At 54.7% G+C, this 17,967-nt stretch overlaps 2 protein-coding genes across 2 annotated transcripts; one reads left to right on the forward strand and one right to left on the reverse strand.

The window, feature by feature from the left end:
• Positions 1-201: 201 nt before the first annotated feature.
• MIND_01431300 (uncharacterized protein) lies at positions 202-692 on the forward strand (the record flags this gene model as incomplete). The annotated part of the gene is made up of 1 exon (XM_037370693.1): positions 202-692. The coding sequence occupies exon 1, from the start codon at positions 327-329 to the stop codon at positions 690-692; it is 366 nt and encodes a 121-aa protein (XP_037212899.1). The 5' UTR covers positions 202-326.
• A 13,155-nt stretch (positions 693-13,847) lies between these two features.
• On the reverse strand, positions 13,848-17,694 carry MIND_01431400 (Aldo-ket-red domain-containing protein; the record flags this gene model as incomplete). The annotated part of the gene is made up of 16 exons (XM_037370694.1): positions 13,848-13,889; positions 13,947-14,045; positions 14,107-14,268; positions 14,332-14,404; positions 14,456-14,491; positions 14,542-14,596; positions 14,646-14,700; positions 14,749-14,801; positions 14,853-14,923; positions 14,968-15,084; positions 15,137-15,514; positions 15,571-15,579; positions 15,638-15,769; positions 15,816-15,866; positions 16,788-16,954; positions 17,008-17,694. 16 exons carry the CDS (start codon positions 17,692-17,694, stop codon positions 13,848-13,850), a joined length of 2,187 nt encoding a protein of 728 aa, XP_037212900.1.
• Positions 17,695-17,967: the final 273 nt, after the last annotated feature.

Consider the following 17,967-nt stretch of genomic DNA (forward strand, 5'->3'; position numbering starts at 1 on the left):
CCGCTGGGGAAGTGGATACTGGGAGAGCAGCGTGCGTTCTCAAGTGCTTTCAATGTTTTGCCCCCGCTTGACTGGCCCAGATGCGTTTCGTCGCAAAGATTTTCAGTCTGAGCGCATGAGGGTATGTCTACGCTCTCTCCTGAAGCTTTATAATGGCTCACCAGGTCGGCAGTGGCTTGGGACGGGGACGGAGGTCTGAGTTTGCTGTCGTCGGCGAGCCATAAGATAGACTCGGAGGTGAGTAAAGCTTACCGCTATTCCTTCTGTTTCGTACTTACTTGGTCTTTGGATAGCCAGAGGCCCTGCGCGTTTTGACACTACATACCATGCACTCCCGCTCGTCAAGCGGTTTGCGCTACCGCTGCCTCGATATTTGCACCCCGGCAATGCTTCCGACATTCTCGTTCAATACCACGGCTTGCACTATGGCGCAAACGACAACGAAATGCCCTGGCGACACTCTATCTGTTTCCCGGTACCTTCAGACCCAGTTCTTCAGTCGCGTTCATCTACCTACCGCTGCCGCTCGGCGCTCGCATGCCCGCCGACAATTGCCCCCAGGCTTTTCAGATCCTTCTGGCGCGGGTCACGCTTGCGCCCGCATGACCTGGCTTTGCAAACCCCATCCTTCATCGACATTGCAATCCCGCGATGAATTATTCCATCGAGCACGACCTCACTTTTACGAGTAGCTCTTGTTACCATGTTTCGCTATCGATACTGCACTACTTTGGTAGTCCGTGAAGGAAGTCAATCGGAATACCACTCCCGCGACCTCTAATTGTGGCATCTACTCTGGAATCGTTGGCATGTGCTAGACTCATAGAGCAAAGGCTTCGTGACAGCCCGTAGGGTATCTTGGTGATTGTTTCCCGTGTATTGTCCTCATATTATATTCACTAGCCGACACCGTGACGGTCAGCGAATCGTGATATCGCTGGGTGTGTGATGCCGCGGCGGAGGACAGGGCTTGCCACTGACATGATTCAACGACCGCCGATATCTTGGGCGGGCTTCGTTTCCCTCGGCAAAACTGTGACAGTTCTGCAGCAGCAGTCGGTCGCTCCCCATAAATATTCTCATTCGCTCACATTGCTGCTGCATAAATAGCTGCAGGCAGAAACGACATCGTCTCAGCTCGACTTCACGGTTAGTCGTGATTCTCTTTACGAATGGTTAATGCATTGACGCGACTATACTTAGATGCAATTCACTGCCCTCTTCACCTCCCTCCTAGTCGCCGGCGCCGGCTGAACCGGTGCCGTCATCGCAACACAACCCGCGGCGAAAGCGGGCCAGTGCGTGCTCCTCGCCAAGGGCCGCACCCCGCGCAGTATCTTCTTCAACGGCGCAAAGGGCATCAACTTCTTCGAGTCGGGCGGCAAGCACGACAACTGTGCGAACGGCGCGCAGGCGAGCAGCAAGAAGAACTCGGGCTGCGTGACCGCGCCGGCTGGGTATGTGTTTTATGTTCTGGTTCTTGCGAGAGTTGGCTGATGGAAATGATTTTAGATTCAACTGGGCGAGCGTGCGCCTCCGGTAGAAAGAACTGACGTTCGGCGCTTGTGCCTAGGCTAGTGGGAGATTTATCTGTAGACTTCGATATATGCATACCAGCTGAAATTTGTTTGATTTGGTTCTCAGGTTTAATACGGCGTGAACGGCCGTCTGTTAATATATTCACTGCTGCCTTACTTCTCTTATCGAAACTACATCGTATCGAGAAGAAGACGATTGTTCCATACTAGGCGTGTCTATCGAGCTTTTTTACATTTCCTGACTATCCCACAAGAGATACTAGTACTAGTACTTTCCTCTTCAAGTGGAATTGAAGCCCTTCCTTCAAGTTGACTTCCCCACATTCCAAACTTCTCGCCGTTCTGCACCTACTCGGAAAACAAAGTGACCTGCCTCCATCCACGTCTTCTGACTGAGCAAAAACCTTACATGCAACGCAAACGCTGAAGCCAACGACTGATTGTGCACGATAAACGTCCCGCCGCCTCGCCCCAATGCTGTTCCACCAGTTGCTGAATTTCACTATGTTTTCCAACAGCGTGCCCGGAGATTCCGCCATTTCTCCGGATTGGGCACAATTTCATATGCAATGGTTCGAAGCCGCACCAGCGCCTGGATGATGTTGGGTCTGCCGTCTTTTCGCTCTGTTAAGTCCGTCAGCTGACCGATTACATCGCGTCTCGGATGCTTTAGGTCCATCAATCGCTGCTGAATGTCGAACTCGCGGGCGGTTGCAGATTATATTATTGAGTAGGCATACAAGGTCGGCATCACTGGCAGAGACCTCTGAGACGAAGTACAGGGAGAGTCGGCTGAGTCACATTTGCGTAGTTGTCTGCAAGGTACGCATTGACAATGCCTGGTTTCATGAGTGCACAAGCGTTGTAGATCGTGAGATGCTGAAGTGAAGGAGGTGGTACCACGATCTTGAATAAAACATCCCAATGCTTGTATCGGCCGTCGATTGCCAGGGACTTGATGCCGCGCGGGCTGATAACGTCCAGGTTGGAACTCAGAGGGTCGTGGGTGAGGCAGTCCGAGTCGAACAATGCAACATGTTCAATGGTGCGAGCGGTCGGAAAAGACAAGCAGCGGGAAAGGGTTTTGTGTGTATTGCTTGCGAAGAAGCGGACACCACCCCAAGTGATGCTGTTCTCCAATTCATCTAACATCGACTTGGATGGGTTGATGATGCACATAAGTATTCTGCAATGGCGCCGTCTTCAGCGCTGCAAGGAACTGTGGCCCGTCGACGAATGGTTTCATAGAGCACCGGGAAAACGATTTCAAAGAGCCGAGGCCATCAGCGTGGATGTTGCCTAGGATAGCAGTGTCTTCAACGTTGACGAGGTCCAGATGAAAAAAGCGCGCCGTATGCTGGAACAGTGCTTCGAACAGTTCGGTGAACCGGTTACTAGTAGCGTCCTCAGGCTGTTCAGCCCAGAGGGTAATTCGGAGGGGCTGCTGCTTGGAGCGTCGGAGATGCTTGAAGATAGCTGGTTGGGCCGTTTGCGGCGTCTGCCGCGGCTTCATATAGAGGAATATGGTTGTCCAGAGGGCGCTGTTGGAGTCGACGAGGGTCTTCCATGCCCGACAAACGAGTCGGAGGCGGTAGTGCATCCGCATGCTCCTTCGTAATATCTCATTTCGCGTCTGGATATTGAGGAGAAGGAGACGGTTCGAGCTCCACATCTCGACCGGATGATGTTGTGCGCTGTCGAAGTCGAGCTCGAAAATGAGGCCCCAAAGTTCGGCTGGCATGCGCAGACAGAAAGCGCTGTCAGGCTGCTGCACGGAAGGGGCCCAGAGCTCAGAGGCAAACGTGAAGCTAGAAACTGTGACAGTACATACAGGCCCGGGGAACCACTATTCACTCAACCAGGTGCAACGACTACTACTCTCTGACTCCAGGCCAGCCCCAGATGGTGCAGGCGGTGAACATCCAGGCTGGTGGAGAAACGATGATTGGTTTGGGCCTGGAACGGTGAACTTGAAGTCGTGGCCGTCTCGGAGCTAGAAGAAGCTTCAGAAGATTCAGATAGCAAAACAAGAAGAAGAAGAAGAAGCAAGCCTGTATCTGGCCTGTATCGCACCTTATAATGACTTGAAGCTCAATGAGGTCATTCGTCCAGCAACACCGGTCGAGCCAAAGTCGATCCACATGCTGACATGGGCAAGTGTCAAGGAATGAAGAGCGAATGGGACTAATAAGTTTCGTTAGAACCAGTGAAGTCGGGCGGCAACTGGAGATACGCACCATAGACACCAATAAAATGCAATCTATTGCTGCAGACGTGAATGGGCTATTCAATCTTTGGTGCGCTCGTGTCGTTGGAGGATGAGATTTCAGGCATCATCGAGCAGGCAGCGGCCTCCTCAAAAATGTCCTGTGCTGACGAAAAGGGAGTCTTGTCGACAGAGAGATCGCGACTAAGAACGTCAGAGATGAGCATCAAGCAGACTCGGAAGCGCCAGTAGCTTTACGCACCTTGATTACCAGCGCCATACGGGACGGCTCCTCCCCATCGCTTCTCCCATATTCTCCATCGGGTCGGCTCCGGGCTACTCCCCCTCGATTTGGCCCCACAGAAAGGCCACCAAGCCCGTTGTGCCTTCCGCTTCCCAAGGACACGGCTGGCTTCGAATACCGCGGGCCTGAAAGACGTCAGGCGCTGTGAGAGCGACGTAGTCGGCCGTCGCATGGTGGGAGTAGGAATAACAGTGGCAGGATTTGCCGCCGTCTGGGCAAGAGCTAGCAAAACAGGTCAGCACAAGAGAAGTTGCACTACTCAAGGCCAGGCACCTCCCCTTTAGCAAGCGAACGAGCCGCGGATGGCCTTCGACGGTGTCGGACAGCGAGGAAGAAAGTAAGTACATGGTCGTGGTGGAGAAGAGAGAAGATAGATCGGCGCCGGCCCGAGCATGTGATCTCGGATCTCCTTCTTCTCCCTCCACCACCACGACCCGCACGACGACCCTTCTCCTCCGCTCTGACACGTCCCCGGCGAGCAATCCGGATCGTCGTTCGCGGCGACACGCAGTTGTGCCCGACTTCGAGTGGGATTCTCCCTCCGGACACATACACCTGAAACGAGGCCCCCGCCCTTCTTGTAACCCCACAGAGACACACACGGAGGGAGTAAGAGTCAAAGCAGGGATTCGAGAGCCAGAAGGTGCGCTTAGCGCTGTCTGGTCTGTTAGCCAGCGTTTGCTAAATCTCCTCGTAGCACCCACAACGGGCCCACGACACGAAAGCCATGACGACTACCGACTCCACATAGCCCCTCGCTGCCGTTCGACGGCTTCTTTCGTTACATCTCAACGCTGGAGGATGCCTCGTGGTGCCTGACACCAGCGACAACAAGTCAGTATATCGCCATTTTTCTTGTGTTTTCACATTGAATAGCCCGTCTTCTTTTCAGACCGTTTTGGACTCGAACTGCTGTCGCATACGAATACATACTGCGGGCAGCGCAGTGGCACGGCGTTGTGCTGGTGCGGCATGACGAGGGTCTTGCTAAAGGTGTGTAACACCGGAGGCAAACACCCAGGCAGTAGGGCGCCTAGTGCCTGACAGGCAGTAGGCGCACTGTAGGCATGGTTTCGGGGTCCCTGTCCATTGCCGATGTTTTTTTGGGCTGGAACCCCGGGAAAAGAGGGAAAACGAGGGCACGAAACGGCGCCTGATGCCTGTCAGGCACTAGGCGCCCTACTGCCTTGGGTCTTGCCTCCGGTGTAACGACCATCGAAGTTTTACGGCGCATTTACTGACTTCTTCCTCGACAGACAAACGGCAAACTCTCTCGCTAACTGGAGGATTCGAGGCCAACACTCTGATGGGGTGTGATCCACGCTGGCGCTAAGGATGTATCGGGCAGTGTGCGTGAACGACCATACCCGCATGAGTCGTGTCGCTAATCCTTTGCGAATCCACCCAGTTGTTTTATCCTTCATATCTTCTTCGCACACAGCTCGCGCAACCTCCATTCTTTCACCAACACAACTGGATAGCTGCGCGTGCATTGTAGAAGAGGAGGACGGACGTAAGTTGACTGTGCGAGAGAACGACAAGGTGCGTTATTACTATTCAGCTCCTTGGTTTCTCTTAACTGCTTTCGTAGCTTCCGCCACAGCCCAACGGAACGAGAATCATGTACCCACTCGCCAGCCGCTCTCTTTTACTACAACTTCTCACTCGCTGCTCCCCACGACCATACGAAAGGCTGTCCGTCTTGTTCCTGCTTGCAAACGATGGAAGAAAATTGACAAGGAGGGGTTTGCCTTACCTGCGTGCTTCAGCAATTCGGAAATTCTCCTTGGTCGCCGCGCCTCAAGATATACTTCCTGCGAACGAAAAAACCAGAACCTCGCTGTTTCAATGTTCCAAAGCTCTTCACGGAAGGCAATCCTGTATCCCCAGTCCAGCGCACCGACTGCAATTGTCGCGTCTGTCCCGTCCCGCCCTCAGCACAGCACGTGCCGTCACGCGTGACTCGTCACCTCATCCGACGACACAATAATACTCTTCAATGGCGCGTCCTGCGGCGCTATCGACCGGTGCTCGTGCTGCTACGATATACTCACATAGTGTCTATTTCTTTTGGCCCGTGCTAGTCGGGTTTAAAGCCTTCGCTGGACGCGTTTTTGTGGACTCCGGCGTGGGCTTGGTCGCGAAGCTGGGAATCTGCTGGGAGAGGGGATGTGGTCGTGGAGGGGGGCGTATATGGATGTGTTTGTGGTGCTTTTAGCGCCGCGGATTTTGTGAATGTAGCGTTTACAGTACTGAGTTCCTTCATGTAGAGTGTTTCTGTTTTAACAAACAATATAGTATCTGTCTTGAAGGCGGTCCGATGCCCGGCGTTCAGCGGAAAACTCGAGGAGGGCAACGTGTCAGTGGCCGGGCAGGATTTATGCTGGAGTACTTGCAGTGGGGAATTCTGCCCTAAATTCTATGGTCTCGGAACGCTTTAACAACGGCACTTTTTTCTTGCTGTTGCGTTAGACATATATTGAGTGGGTATGTAGACAGTTGCATACTATTGAATTACAGACAGTTTCGAAGGAAATTTGGACACCTGTAGCTGTAAGATCTAGGCAGTGCTTCTAGTGGCTGCTAGCACCCCCATTGCCTAGAAGGCTAGATCCTACTAGTCTAGCAACTGCTAGCAGAACTAGGCTAGATAGTGCTTACAAAGTCATCAAAAATCAGTATTGATACATCAAATTGATTAATATAACTAAGATATTACTATATATAGAAGTTTAACTCCTTTTCTTCAGGCCGATGATCCGGTATATAGTGAGGAAGGCCTGTATCAATTACTATCCTAATTGGGACAGGAATGATGTAGTATCATAGAGCCATCAAAAATTAGTGATGGCGATCAAAATTGGTACTACAGTGCACTGATAATGATAGATTCAAACAGGGAACAAGGACATTAAGGGTGAAGCTCCACCTAGTTGAAACTGGGACTTGATCTTCATATTTTGCATGGCATAAAAACAAAACCCAGTGAAAAATGTAGCTGGAAGTGACAAAGATATTGTTGCTTGAACTGACCGAGGACGGTCAAGATTCATGAAAAGGGGAGATAATGAGCCGTCAATATGACCACCATATGAAAAATAACATATGGACCCCATAAATTCATTTTCATGCACAATAGCTATGGAACATATGAAGAATCTCAGAATAAATGTTGCAAACCTTTGAATCAAATCTATATGCACCCGGCCACAAGATCTAGGCCTGCTAGGCCAGGGACTAGTCTAGACTCTGAACCGAACCAAGGTAACATGTCCATATTTGGCAAGTCTGACCCAGGACCTATATTAGAACCTTCCAGAAGCCTAAACTAGAACGTTCTAGAACCGGATCAGTGGATCAGGTCACATCATCACGTATTATGTAATTAATTTGAGAGTAGTATATAAGGAGGCCTGTAAAACCCTAGATTAATAGATTAGCCCCCCCTGGGTGTGCCTACTACCATTGTCACATCAGTCGGGTTTTGTCACACTTCACATATTGTCAGGTTAAGATAAACGTCAGGTTAGGTTAAGTGCAAGTGCAAGTGCTAGGAGAGTAGAGCCATATTGCTCCTCTCAAATTTCAACTCCTCACCCAACATCTGCTGTTTTCCAGTTCATCACAGTGAAAACTCCAATACAAGCTTATACAACATTCCAACTGTCAACTGATACTAACCAGAACATCTGAATCCGAGGGCCAGGTTTGGTTTGAACCCGGACCGGACCGGACTGAACGCGTTCGGCGTTCAGGTTTGGCCAAGGCCGTTTCCAAACCAAACCTGGCCCTCGGTTCGGCCAGGTTCAGCCGTTTTCAGTCCAAAAATGCCAGTTCGGGGCTGGTCCGAACCGGTGTTCAGCGAAATCCCGTTTTGAACCGACCCGGCGTTCGGCGTTCGGGCGTTCGGCGTTCGGCCGAAAAGGGCCAAGAACCAGACCGAACCGGACTTGGTCATCACTAGATGCGTGACATCAGCAGCCGAGACCTCTGGTCTTGGTGGGTGTGGCATGGTCACGTGTATGGGTTTGATTGATTGATTGGTGGGTGGTAAGTCGCGTACTTAGATGGCTGTCTGTTCTGTAGCCAGGTATAGTGCTTGGAGGTGCACTGTGCGGGCTGAACCAAGGCCTGAATCCTGTACCTTTTTATGTTATTTGTAGCCAGCCTGGAAGAACGAGGCGGGTATTGCAGAGCTAGGCGACCGACTCAGTCCGGACCGGACATCCAACAGTTTTGCCAAGGGCCTGGTGCTAGTCCGGGCCGGGTCCCACAGTGGCTGCGCCGCAAACGATGGTCGCCGGCATCAGCGAATCGTTGGCTGGTGTAACGCTAACTGGCCTGGCCAGCCGACACGCAGAGCGGGGATGATAAAGTACTTAGTATGACTGCTGCATTGTGCAGCATGTCGGGAATGCCTGCAGGCCACACGGTGTCACGGTCGGCCGTCAGATGGCTTATAAGCGGCCCTGGCGCTTGTAAGATGTCACCAGCCCCTTGGACTCTGACCGCGGTTTGGGGTTCTCCCTGGCGGTGGTCCAGAGCGTGTCGGCCCTTACTGCTGCGTCGGCCATCACTGCATCGGCCATTATCGGATCAGCCATTACCGGATCAGCCATTACTGCATCAGCCATTATTGCATCGGCCATTACTGCGTCGGCCTTTTGCACACGGTGACGCTTGCAAGATTCGAGTCGGTCCGACTCAAGCCACGGCTGCCTAAGTTCGGTCTGGCACTGGCATTGCTGCATATTGCAACCCACACCAGGGTGTCGGCGGCATTTGTTATTGTTAATGTCACAGCGTTACACTGTTTCAGAACACTGCTTACTCAGCAATTGTCTGAGTAACACTAACAGGCGGCGAACCAGCAGCATAGCACAGTCGGTCTACCAGCTGTCTGGATGGCATTGTAAGGGCAACCCTGGAGACTCCGACGAAAGCCTAGCAGGGGAGGATCCAAGACGTGAATAAAAGCTACAGGAAATACACGGAGGGACCGACCTAGCAGGGGAGGATCCAAAGAGAAGAAACTCTAAGGGTCTGCCTGCTAGGGCGCCAACTATATACTGGTCGTCCGTAACTGCCGACGTAGAGCGCAGAAAGCCTGAGCTGAGCGGCGTTGCAGGCTCTGTCCCAAGGTGATCGTTGGGAGGGTCTTGACGGATCAGTGATTGTGCGGGCGAAGGAGGCCGAGGACGAGGGTTGGGGTAGGTCGGAGCGTCCGGGGGGGCGCCGGTCGGATGTGCCTCGGATGCGCTCGGATGGTCTGAAGGAGGCCGAAGTGGGGGTTCCCCTGACAGGCATATGACTATGGTCAGGCCCAGTTTCAATGGGCCTTGAAGTTAACTTGAGCTTAGGTTGGACTTGCACCAACTCCAAGCCTCAAGACTGGTCTGGTGTGATGCGTGACATCAGGTATCAAAAGCTTTGGCTTGGGCTAGCACCGTCACGTGGGGGAGTTCAATGTTGAGTCGTGGTGATTATTTACTTGCTTGCTTGCTTGGTGTGTGTGGGGGAGCTGGGGGGGAGGGAATACTGACCCATTTCGATCAATTCAGCGGGCCTGTGACCCGTGACCGTTTGGCCGAAATGTCCATTCGGCCACAGGCCGAATTTCGCGTGACCTATTACCCGATTGGGAAGTTCGGCGCGCCGCAGGCTCGAAAATTTCGAAATCTTCCCGATTAGGACAGTTTGGGACCAAAAGATTTGGCTGTGACCCGTGACCCGCCGAAATATTTCGGCCAAAAAATCCGATGTGACCGTGACCCGCCTAATTGAATGAAATAGGTCAGTATCCTACACTGATCTGGAAGTCGCAGGTATTGGCCCTTGTTGCGTCACTGCCTCCGCGTCTTCCGTCCACACTTAAAGGGCTCAGTGTGATGGGAAGGTCATCCCGGCAGTCCGACGCGGACACAGTGATTGCCCGAACGCGAACTTCGCGGTGCCCGACCCCGACAGGCTGCTGGCGCAGTTGCGCTCACGCTGCCCGTCAATGCATCATATCATGATTGAGGTTCCGCTCCTGCAGCTGAGGTATTAGACCATGCCCATATGCACATCTCTTTGTAAAAATCCACGAGGCTCTTCAGTGCTGATCTCAGTGGATCACTGGGCATTGGAGTGAAGGAGACAGATGATGGTGTCCGACTCGGACACAGACAGGCTACGTGTGGAGCTAGCTCCGCCGCTGGTATCTGTCGCCGCACGCGGGGACCATTGATGCATCCACACATTAATTTGGCAATTAAGCAGCTCAAGGCACATAAGACACTCTCCCGGGGCTAACGAACAGCGTCCCTGGCAGGAGACGAGATGCAGGACCCGGGACCAGTCCGGTGCCCCACCGACGTCAACAAAACGGTACGCAGGTGGGTCCCCATCCGCGACGCACCTGCCGGCGGGCTGAGGAGTGCGCCGCGCCGCGCGGACGGCATGTCCGTGATCCCGCAGAACATGGGCCGCGCGGGATAGATGCTTGAGGGTCGAATGCAGATGCAGTATGGTGGAACACACTGTCGGTTGATCAGTGCTTTCAGAAGACCGATAAGGTGGAAGAGCACACTGAGCATTGGAGAAGTATACAGTGCGGCTTCTCCGAGGTCAATCTGCTGCGCGCATCATTTGGAGGCGCTAATGGACAGCGTTGTTGCCCACGGGCTGCATCGCATGAATACCGGTGCAGAGTGGAGGAATAAAGATAGCGCACTGCTTGCGCAAACAGCCCATGTCCGTGTTGTTGCTCCACCGCTCCAGAACATCTTGATGAAGACGCCAATGACGTCAGGGCAGCTCGAACACGCCTCCGAGTTAGGATGCTCTTCAGCGGCGCGTCGTCGAGTTGATGTCGATGCGCCGGTCGGCAGCTAAGATCGTCGTGGGGAAGCTGACGCGGCCGCAGCGATAGCATCCACGGCCCGGCCACAGTTGGGCATAAGCCAACCCGCAAGCGCGGCGGCCACCAATCCGCGGAATCGAGTAGCCTGGCAGGCGCCTAGTGTGATATTGTGTCAGGTGTACGGATTATCCTCCATAGCGCTGAGGCGGATGGCAAGCAGCACCACGGGGCACGATCGTCTCCGGATGGCCAGCGCGCAGACCCGTTAGCGTGAGCTTTCAAGTTGCGTCGACGTTTGATTTGCCAAGTCCGGACCCACAGAGTCGGAATCGATGCGCCGGTGTAAGTCCTGTGTTAGCAATTTCGTCTCAGCGGAGAGTCTCAATACAGATTTAGACTCTCGAATAAGTTGGCATCCAGAGAAGGAGTTGTTGGGGCATGTGTATCGGCTAGTGTTGCGTAGATCTGCCCCTGAGGCTGGCATTTTGCATCGAGACGAGTTAATTCGTGTCCTCGACAGTGCTGTTGCACACACGCTGCATAGTTATTAGTATAAATACCGGACCGGAGTGGAGGAACAAATCCGAAGATGACCACTCTCCAGCGGCAGGTCCATATGCTGGAAGATGATGATCATTGTCGATGTGCGCAAGATGGTGCTGACCGAGTTGGGCGTCAGGAAGCTGAGGTGGCTGCGGCGCGGGCATCAAAGGACTGCCAGTGGTTGGGCACAAGCCAAGGTCCAAGCTTGCAGCGGAGGAGAATCCAGTATGGCCCAGACCACATTTTGCATACCCGGGCAGCGGTCCAAGTTCGGTTGGGAAATCCGAGGCAGTTGCTAGTATTCCTGCTCGGGTAGAGCATACGGTCGATTTGATGACTGGTGTCTGAAGACAGAGAATAAGCTAGGATAAGAGTGGGCTTGTAAAAAAGGTGCGCTCGGTCAGCGATGTCGGGAAAGCGAGGACAGCGTAACACGCCAGGCAAAGATCTCCAGCAGCACAGTGTCGCCACAGATTTAGACTCCCGGAGAAGTTGGCGACTGGAGAAGGGGTGGTTGGCGCATGCGTATCGGTTAGTGTTGCCGTAGCATTGCGCCAGCTGGCGCCGCAGGTGTGCTGCAAAGGCTGGCATTGTGCGTCGAGATGGGCGTCAGGAACAAAAAAGGGAGGCGATTGCGTAAGATGTGACTGGGCGATCACATCATGATTAGCCCCGCGCCGGGCACGCCGATTGGCTGGGCACACGTGTGCGCTGTCAATATGTGGCAGCGCTTTCCTCTCTTCACTTCCAGCTTGGCTGCAACTGGTCGCTCCATGTTTCCGAACGAACTCTTTCACGAAGTGCTCAAAGATGTGTCGCCCGCCCAGCTCAAGCTCGTCGCTCTTGCTTCTCGTCGCCTGCGCCTGCTTGCCCGCCCATTCCTCTACAGCAAGCTTGCCGTGAAGCCATATGCGCCCCGGAGGAGCGCATTGCCTGGTCAGGCGGCGCCATCCTTAAGCTCCCACCTGCTCATGAGGTGGTGGATGCCATCGCAAAACTGGCCTTCTTCATGTCCCCCGCCATTGCGCCGTATGTGCACTGCATCAATGTCGCCTGGGAGGAAGTGAATGGCTTCGCCGAAAGAAGCAGAGACGCAGTATTCAACGATGTAGCCGGCACGCACACCATCTGTGACGTGCTATTCGCCGGCATCTCCAAGTTCATTAACCTACGCAAATTCTATGGCCACAGTCTCATATTCACGCTCTCTGCGCTCGCCAACCTTGCGCAGGTCCGCGGCCCGATTGAGCTGGATCTCTTTGCCTGTTCTGTGGACTCCGAGATCCAGGCATTCCTTCGTGCCGCTATTAACGCACTCGACATCCGTATCCGTGTCTCAAGCGTCAAAGTCGCCACCTCGGCAGCATACAGTCCCACGTGCACGCTCTCAGAATGGTTCGCGCTCTTTGAGCCCATCACACTCTCCGCGGTCAGCCTGGACATGGATCAACCAGTGGAAGGGCTTACGAGTGTGCTACCTCACGTAAAACACCTGGCGCTTAGACTCTCCGAGGGCTGCGGCGCGTTGCTAACCTACTCTGGCTGTGTGCAGCTGCAAGCGGCCTTTCCCGCAGTTGAGCAGCTTAGTGTCGAGGCGGCACTCTATGTGGACGATCCGGGGCTGCCGTGGGATGGCCCTAACGGCGGCGAACCGTTGTTTCCCGCTGTATTCAAGCTCACGACCACGTATGAAGCCAGTGAAGCTTTACCCCTCCTCCTGCGGATTGCACCGTCTATCCACACATTGCATGTCGAAAACGCTGATGCCACAAGCTTAGTGTCCGTGCTGCAGCGCAATAGGCAGTGCATCCCCGTGACAATCACGACACTCACCCTCGAATGCGACTCGGAGGACGGCGATCTTGCCGTGTGGGGCGCGGTCTTTGCACATTTTCCGCACCTGCATACCCTCGACTTCACCGTAACGATGCTGTCCGGACGCGTGCCCGCCGTAAGTGAATGTCTCCTAAGTGTCGTCATCCGAACTGTGCCCATACCCTACTCAATACTATCACAGCCTGCCGCCTTCCTCACGGGCTTCCCGGCTAGTCTTCCCTTGGGTTTGCAGCGGCTCGAAGTCAAGTACTCGGACACGAGTATGTTCTCTCGCCGTGGCCCCGGAGCGGTTCCTCGTCCGACACCTTGGTGATGCAGACAGGACAAGTGCTACGGAGGCAGCTGCTTCGCCGTTGCCCCAATCTGAGCTGGATTTCGATACTTGCACCACCCTTCCATCTCAACCTCCAGTGGACAAAGGACGCATAATCATGATATAGACACATACGAATTGAGCACACCAGATCACAAAAGATATTCAATATTGATAAACGAGAGAATGAGTGGCATTTGTATTCTTCCTTACTTGAGCTGATCTTGTGGTCAAAGGAAAGATAGGGGTGATATTGCACCGAGTCAAAGGATGCCCTGATCCAGCGGCGGGTGACCATACGTCTCCTACACCAACATCATTAGTGCATTATCCACCTCATCATTGGATAGAGAAATACGCACCGGCTCCTGTGGGTGGTTACCCAACACAGCCTCGATCCGCGCCAACACCGCAGCATCCAGCTTGGGCAGGACCTCAAGCGCGCCGAGGTTCGCCTCGAGCTGTGCGACGGAGGACACGCCGAGGATGACTGTGGAAGTGTGGCGGTGCGCCGCAACCCACGCGAGCGCCAGCGCGGTTCCGCCCAGAGTTCAGCAAGTCGGGGAGAAACGACGCACCCGCAGCAATTTGGCTGAGGAGACGCACTTTCCAAAGCAGCTCTTCGCCCTGGGGACCCTCCGTCGCCCCGCGGAACATGGGCACGGTGGTGGCGGCGCGTGCCGTCTGGGATGCCGTCGTTGTACTAGCAAAGTTAGTTTACGTGTTAGAGGGTTGAGGAGGATATACCTTCCCCGTCAGCAGTCCGCCCTGCAGTGCAGAGAATGCGGTTGTGCCCAGGCCGTACTTGGCGTACAAAGGGCTACAAAGTCAGCATTAGCTACTGCTGAAGTTTGATGGTTGCCCACGCCACGCGTATTCCTTCTCCGGACGTTCGCGGTGGAACATGCTATCGTCTCCTCAGCATTATTTCGAAGGAAGAAAGAAGATGGCGCAGACTTGTGCTTGCACTGCTCCGCGATCGGCGCAATGAGGTTTAAGCGCGTGGCAACATCTGTGCTGCGGGTAAGCGACGGGAGGTCTCGGGAGAGGTACACGCTCACGATGCGCCTCCTCGATCTGGTGCGCGCTCCACTCGGAGGTGCCCCAGTAGAAAGCCTGCGTGTGAATCTTAGTGGATATGGATAGACAAAATCCACCACTCACCCAGCCCTGGTCGATAACATAGTTAAATGCGCGGACGATCTCCTCCATCGGAACTAGCCTGCGTCAGTTGACCTCCTTATGGCATTCGGTGGTATGGTCGCAACGATGCGCGAAGATGACGTCGACATAGTCCATCTGGAGCCGTCGCAAACAAGCCTTCGTGCCCTCGATAACGCTGTTGCCAGTCAGAGTTGTAGGAAGGAAAGGAAGGTGGCGCACTGTTTGTGCGACAGCCCCGTGTCGTTCGGGCCCGTGCCTGGCTCGTGGCTCCAGAATATCTTGGTTGAGATGACGAGGTCCGTGCGGCGCCAGCCAAGTTCTTTGATAGCGTGTCCCCTGATTTTGCTGGAGTCAGAGAAAGCGTGGTCAGAAGGGAATCTCAGGGAACGCACATTTTCGCTCAGCCGCACCTTTCTGGTAGTCCTCCGCGGTGTCGAACATGTTGATCCCATTCTCGAAGGCGGCCTGCATGATGTCCTTGACGCTCTCGCCGACGACGGAGCCTCCGAGGGTGAGCCCTGTCGAGAGCTCAGCTAAAGCCAATGGGGAATGCGCAAAGACGGACAGCCGCCGAGAGAGAAGAGCGGCACGCGCAGACCGCTGGGGCCCAACCGGCGGAAGGGCATCGCTTTTTGCGTCGAAGACGGGGACTGGAGAGGACATGGGGGCAGGTGGAGAGGAGTGGAATGGGAATCGATTGCAGCGTCGGCGAACGGGCCGGTGGTGTCTGCGGAAGGCGGAGCGCCGTCGGTGGGGGGCAGTAGACCTATTAGTGAAATGAGCGATTGGCTCTGCGTGATGAGCAAGACATGGGTAACGCACCGTGAAAAACTTGAACACGCTGAGCGACTATCAGGACCCAGTTACGCGGACGAAATAGCACACGCACCTTGTGCCCCGCCCGGTTGTGCCCTGCTGCTTGCCATCCGGGCCGTCCGCGGCTGATTTCACGCCGCTTGTTTCCGCCCAGTAGAGGCCGCCACCCTGGGTGTCAGACTCGCCAGCGAAAAGTGAGGGATTACTGGGGAGTAGATCAGCGAAATAGAGACTGAATGCACAACACGCACCTCAAGCCACGCCAAATCGACCGTCGCAGCCCATCCCTGCTCCTACTCGCGCTGTGGCTCAAGCATAGCATTCGTGCCGCGCTCCGACCAGGGGCGGGACCGTCTCCCGCGCGCACATGGAAGGAGAAGACAAGGCGTGGCTGCTTACGTGGCACTGGCGATCGGCATCAGGTCCGGGCTCGGCGGCCGTGACATCAATCTCTGGTTTCTTTCCTCCGCTCCACGACGACGATGCGCTTGCACGACGATACCTAGCGCACCCTGCAGGCCACTCCGCGCACGAACGACAATCCGAGGCCCAATTTCTCTGGTGCATTTCTACTCCAGACATCGCCCTGCTCGTTCTCATAACTCGGGCCGGCAGTGCGTCCAGGACTATGGTCGAATGCCACTCCCCGTGCTCGTCAGCTTTCTTGCTCCACCCGCTTTGCGCCGCGCCGCCGGCCGTTGCTAGCCGTTGCTGCGCTGCATCTACAAGTTTGCCACCCCCCCACGGCTCTTCCTTCGCCTTAGAAATCCAGCCCTCGGGCCCGGTCCATATATCCCCTGGTGTGTAGCTCCGGTCGCGTTCGCCTCGCGGACCGGCTCTTTGCGCGACACGCCAACGACACTGGCCCGCGCTTTTGCTTCCTTGCCGCCAGTATCTTGACGCCCCACGACAATTGTACTTAACGCGCTGAATCTACGGATCCTCTAGTTTGTCGTCCACTCAACGTGCACTTACCAGCAAGCTCTTCCGCACTGAGCTGTCCCCCCCGCATGACTGTGTTTTCGGCAACGGTCATTTGATGCTTGTCATATCTATTCGACAACATGCTGGAATGCCCTGTCGTCTTACCAATCAAAGAAATATTATCGAGTTAGGCATGCACGAGTCCAAACACATGTCCGAGTCGGCGATAGATTCAATCGCTGGTCCACTGCAAGTCCAGGAATGACCCACGGATAACTATCTGCCGTAGACCGCCACACCCTTTCAGTAGTTCTGCCTGGAGCTCATCCGCGCTTGGAAGACGGCTCAATCCCACTCTTCCCGTTTGCCCCCCGGGAAGGACAGCCCTTGAGGACCAAATATGGACACGGAGACTTTCGAGAGTGGGCGGAAGGATGGTCGATAGGCTGGCGAGGAAGTGAGGGGCCTGGAGAACGGTGTTTATAGGATCAAGGCCGCAGATAACAGGACAGAATTCACCTCGCTTGGCCGAGAATCACCGCTGGACTCTTTGACACGGAAATCGAGGGTGCGCAGGTTCGGGAAGAAGGCAAGGATCCCGGACCAAAGGGAGTAATTGCCATTATCCGACTGCAATGCTACGTTAGTTATCGTGGGCGGAATATACCTCTCGATGCGCTGGAGCGTAAACAGCAGTCTCCCGGCAGCTTCATTCCAAATCTTCAGTTTGTTCACAAATGGTGTGCATGGGAGAACTGCAGGCAACACTTTGCAGGCTGTGGTCAGCTCGCGCACACACGGAAGCACACAAGCTGGCTCGCTCGCGGCCATCTCTGTGTTATAAGGCCCATCGATGACCTGAACGCACAGCTGTTCGAGTCCCGGGAAGGTGCGCGGCAGCTGCTCGATGCCAGAGTGGGTTAACACCAATGAATTCTGGATCCGCAATACAAGATGTCGCACCCGCGGGAACACGACATCTTCGCGCGACAACCTGGCAAGGCTGAGCAGACGCTTGTCAATGCACCAAGTGAACTTGACCAGCATGGCAAGATCGAGGATGTGAATCCATGACCAGAGATCCCCTTCTGGCTCCGAATCTCCAATCGCAAATCGGAAAACCAACTCAGAGACGGGAAGTCGGATATCGAGTGCACAGGAAGCTGCAGGAAACGCACCAGCGGCACCACTCTTCCACCACATCATTCTCTCGTCCCGCGGCCGCCGCTCACTCCTGAACTAGGCTTGACGGAGCAACGCCCTTGCACGAACAGTATATACCACCAGCCACGGTATGGCTTGCCAAAGCGGTCCCCACCCGGGCCGTCGCGGGTCAGGAGAACATCTGTCCAATGAGCCCAGGACCCTGCGCGGAGCGGAGCTAGCGGGGAACGACCCCGAGCGAGTCGAGCGGGGCATCAGGACGGTGCAGGCCTTCGCGTTGAGGGTTAGGGTCACGCTGGCAGACGGCCTTCTTCG

The sequence above is a fragment of the Mycena indigotica genome, assembly GCF_014461135.1.
Source record: "Mycena indigotica strain 171206Taipei chromosome Unknown Mind.scaff0022, whole genome shotgun sequence".
Taxonomy (NCBI): Eukaryota; Fungi; Basidiomycota; class Agaricomycetes; order Agaricales; family Mycenaceae; genus Mycena; species Mycena indigotica.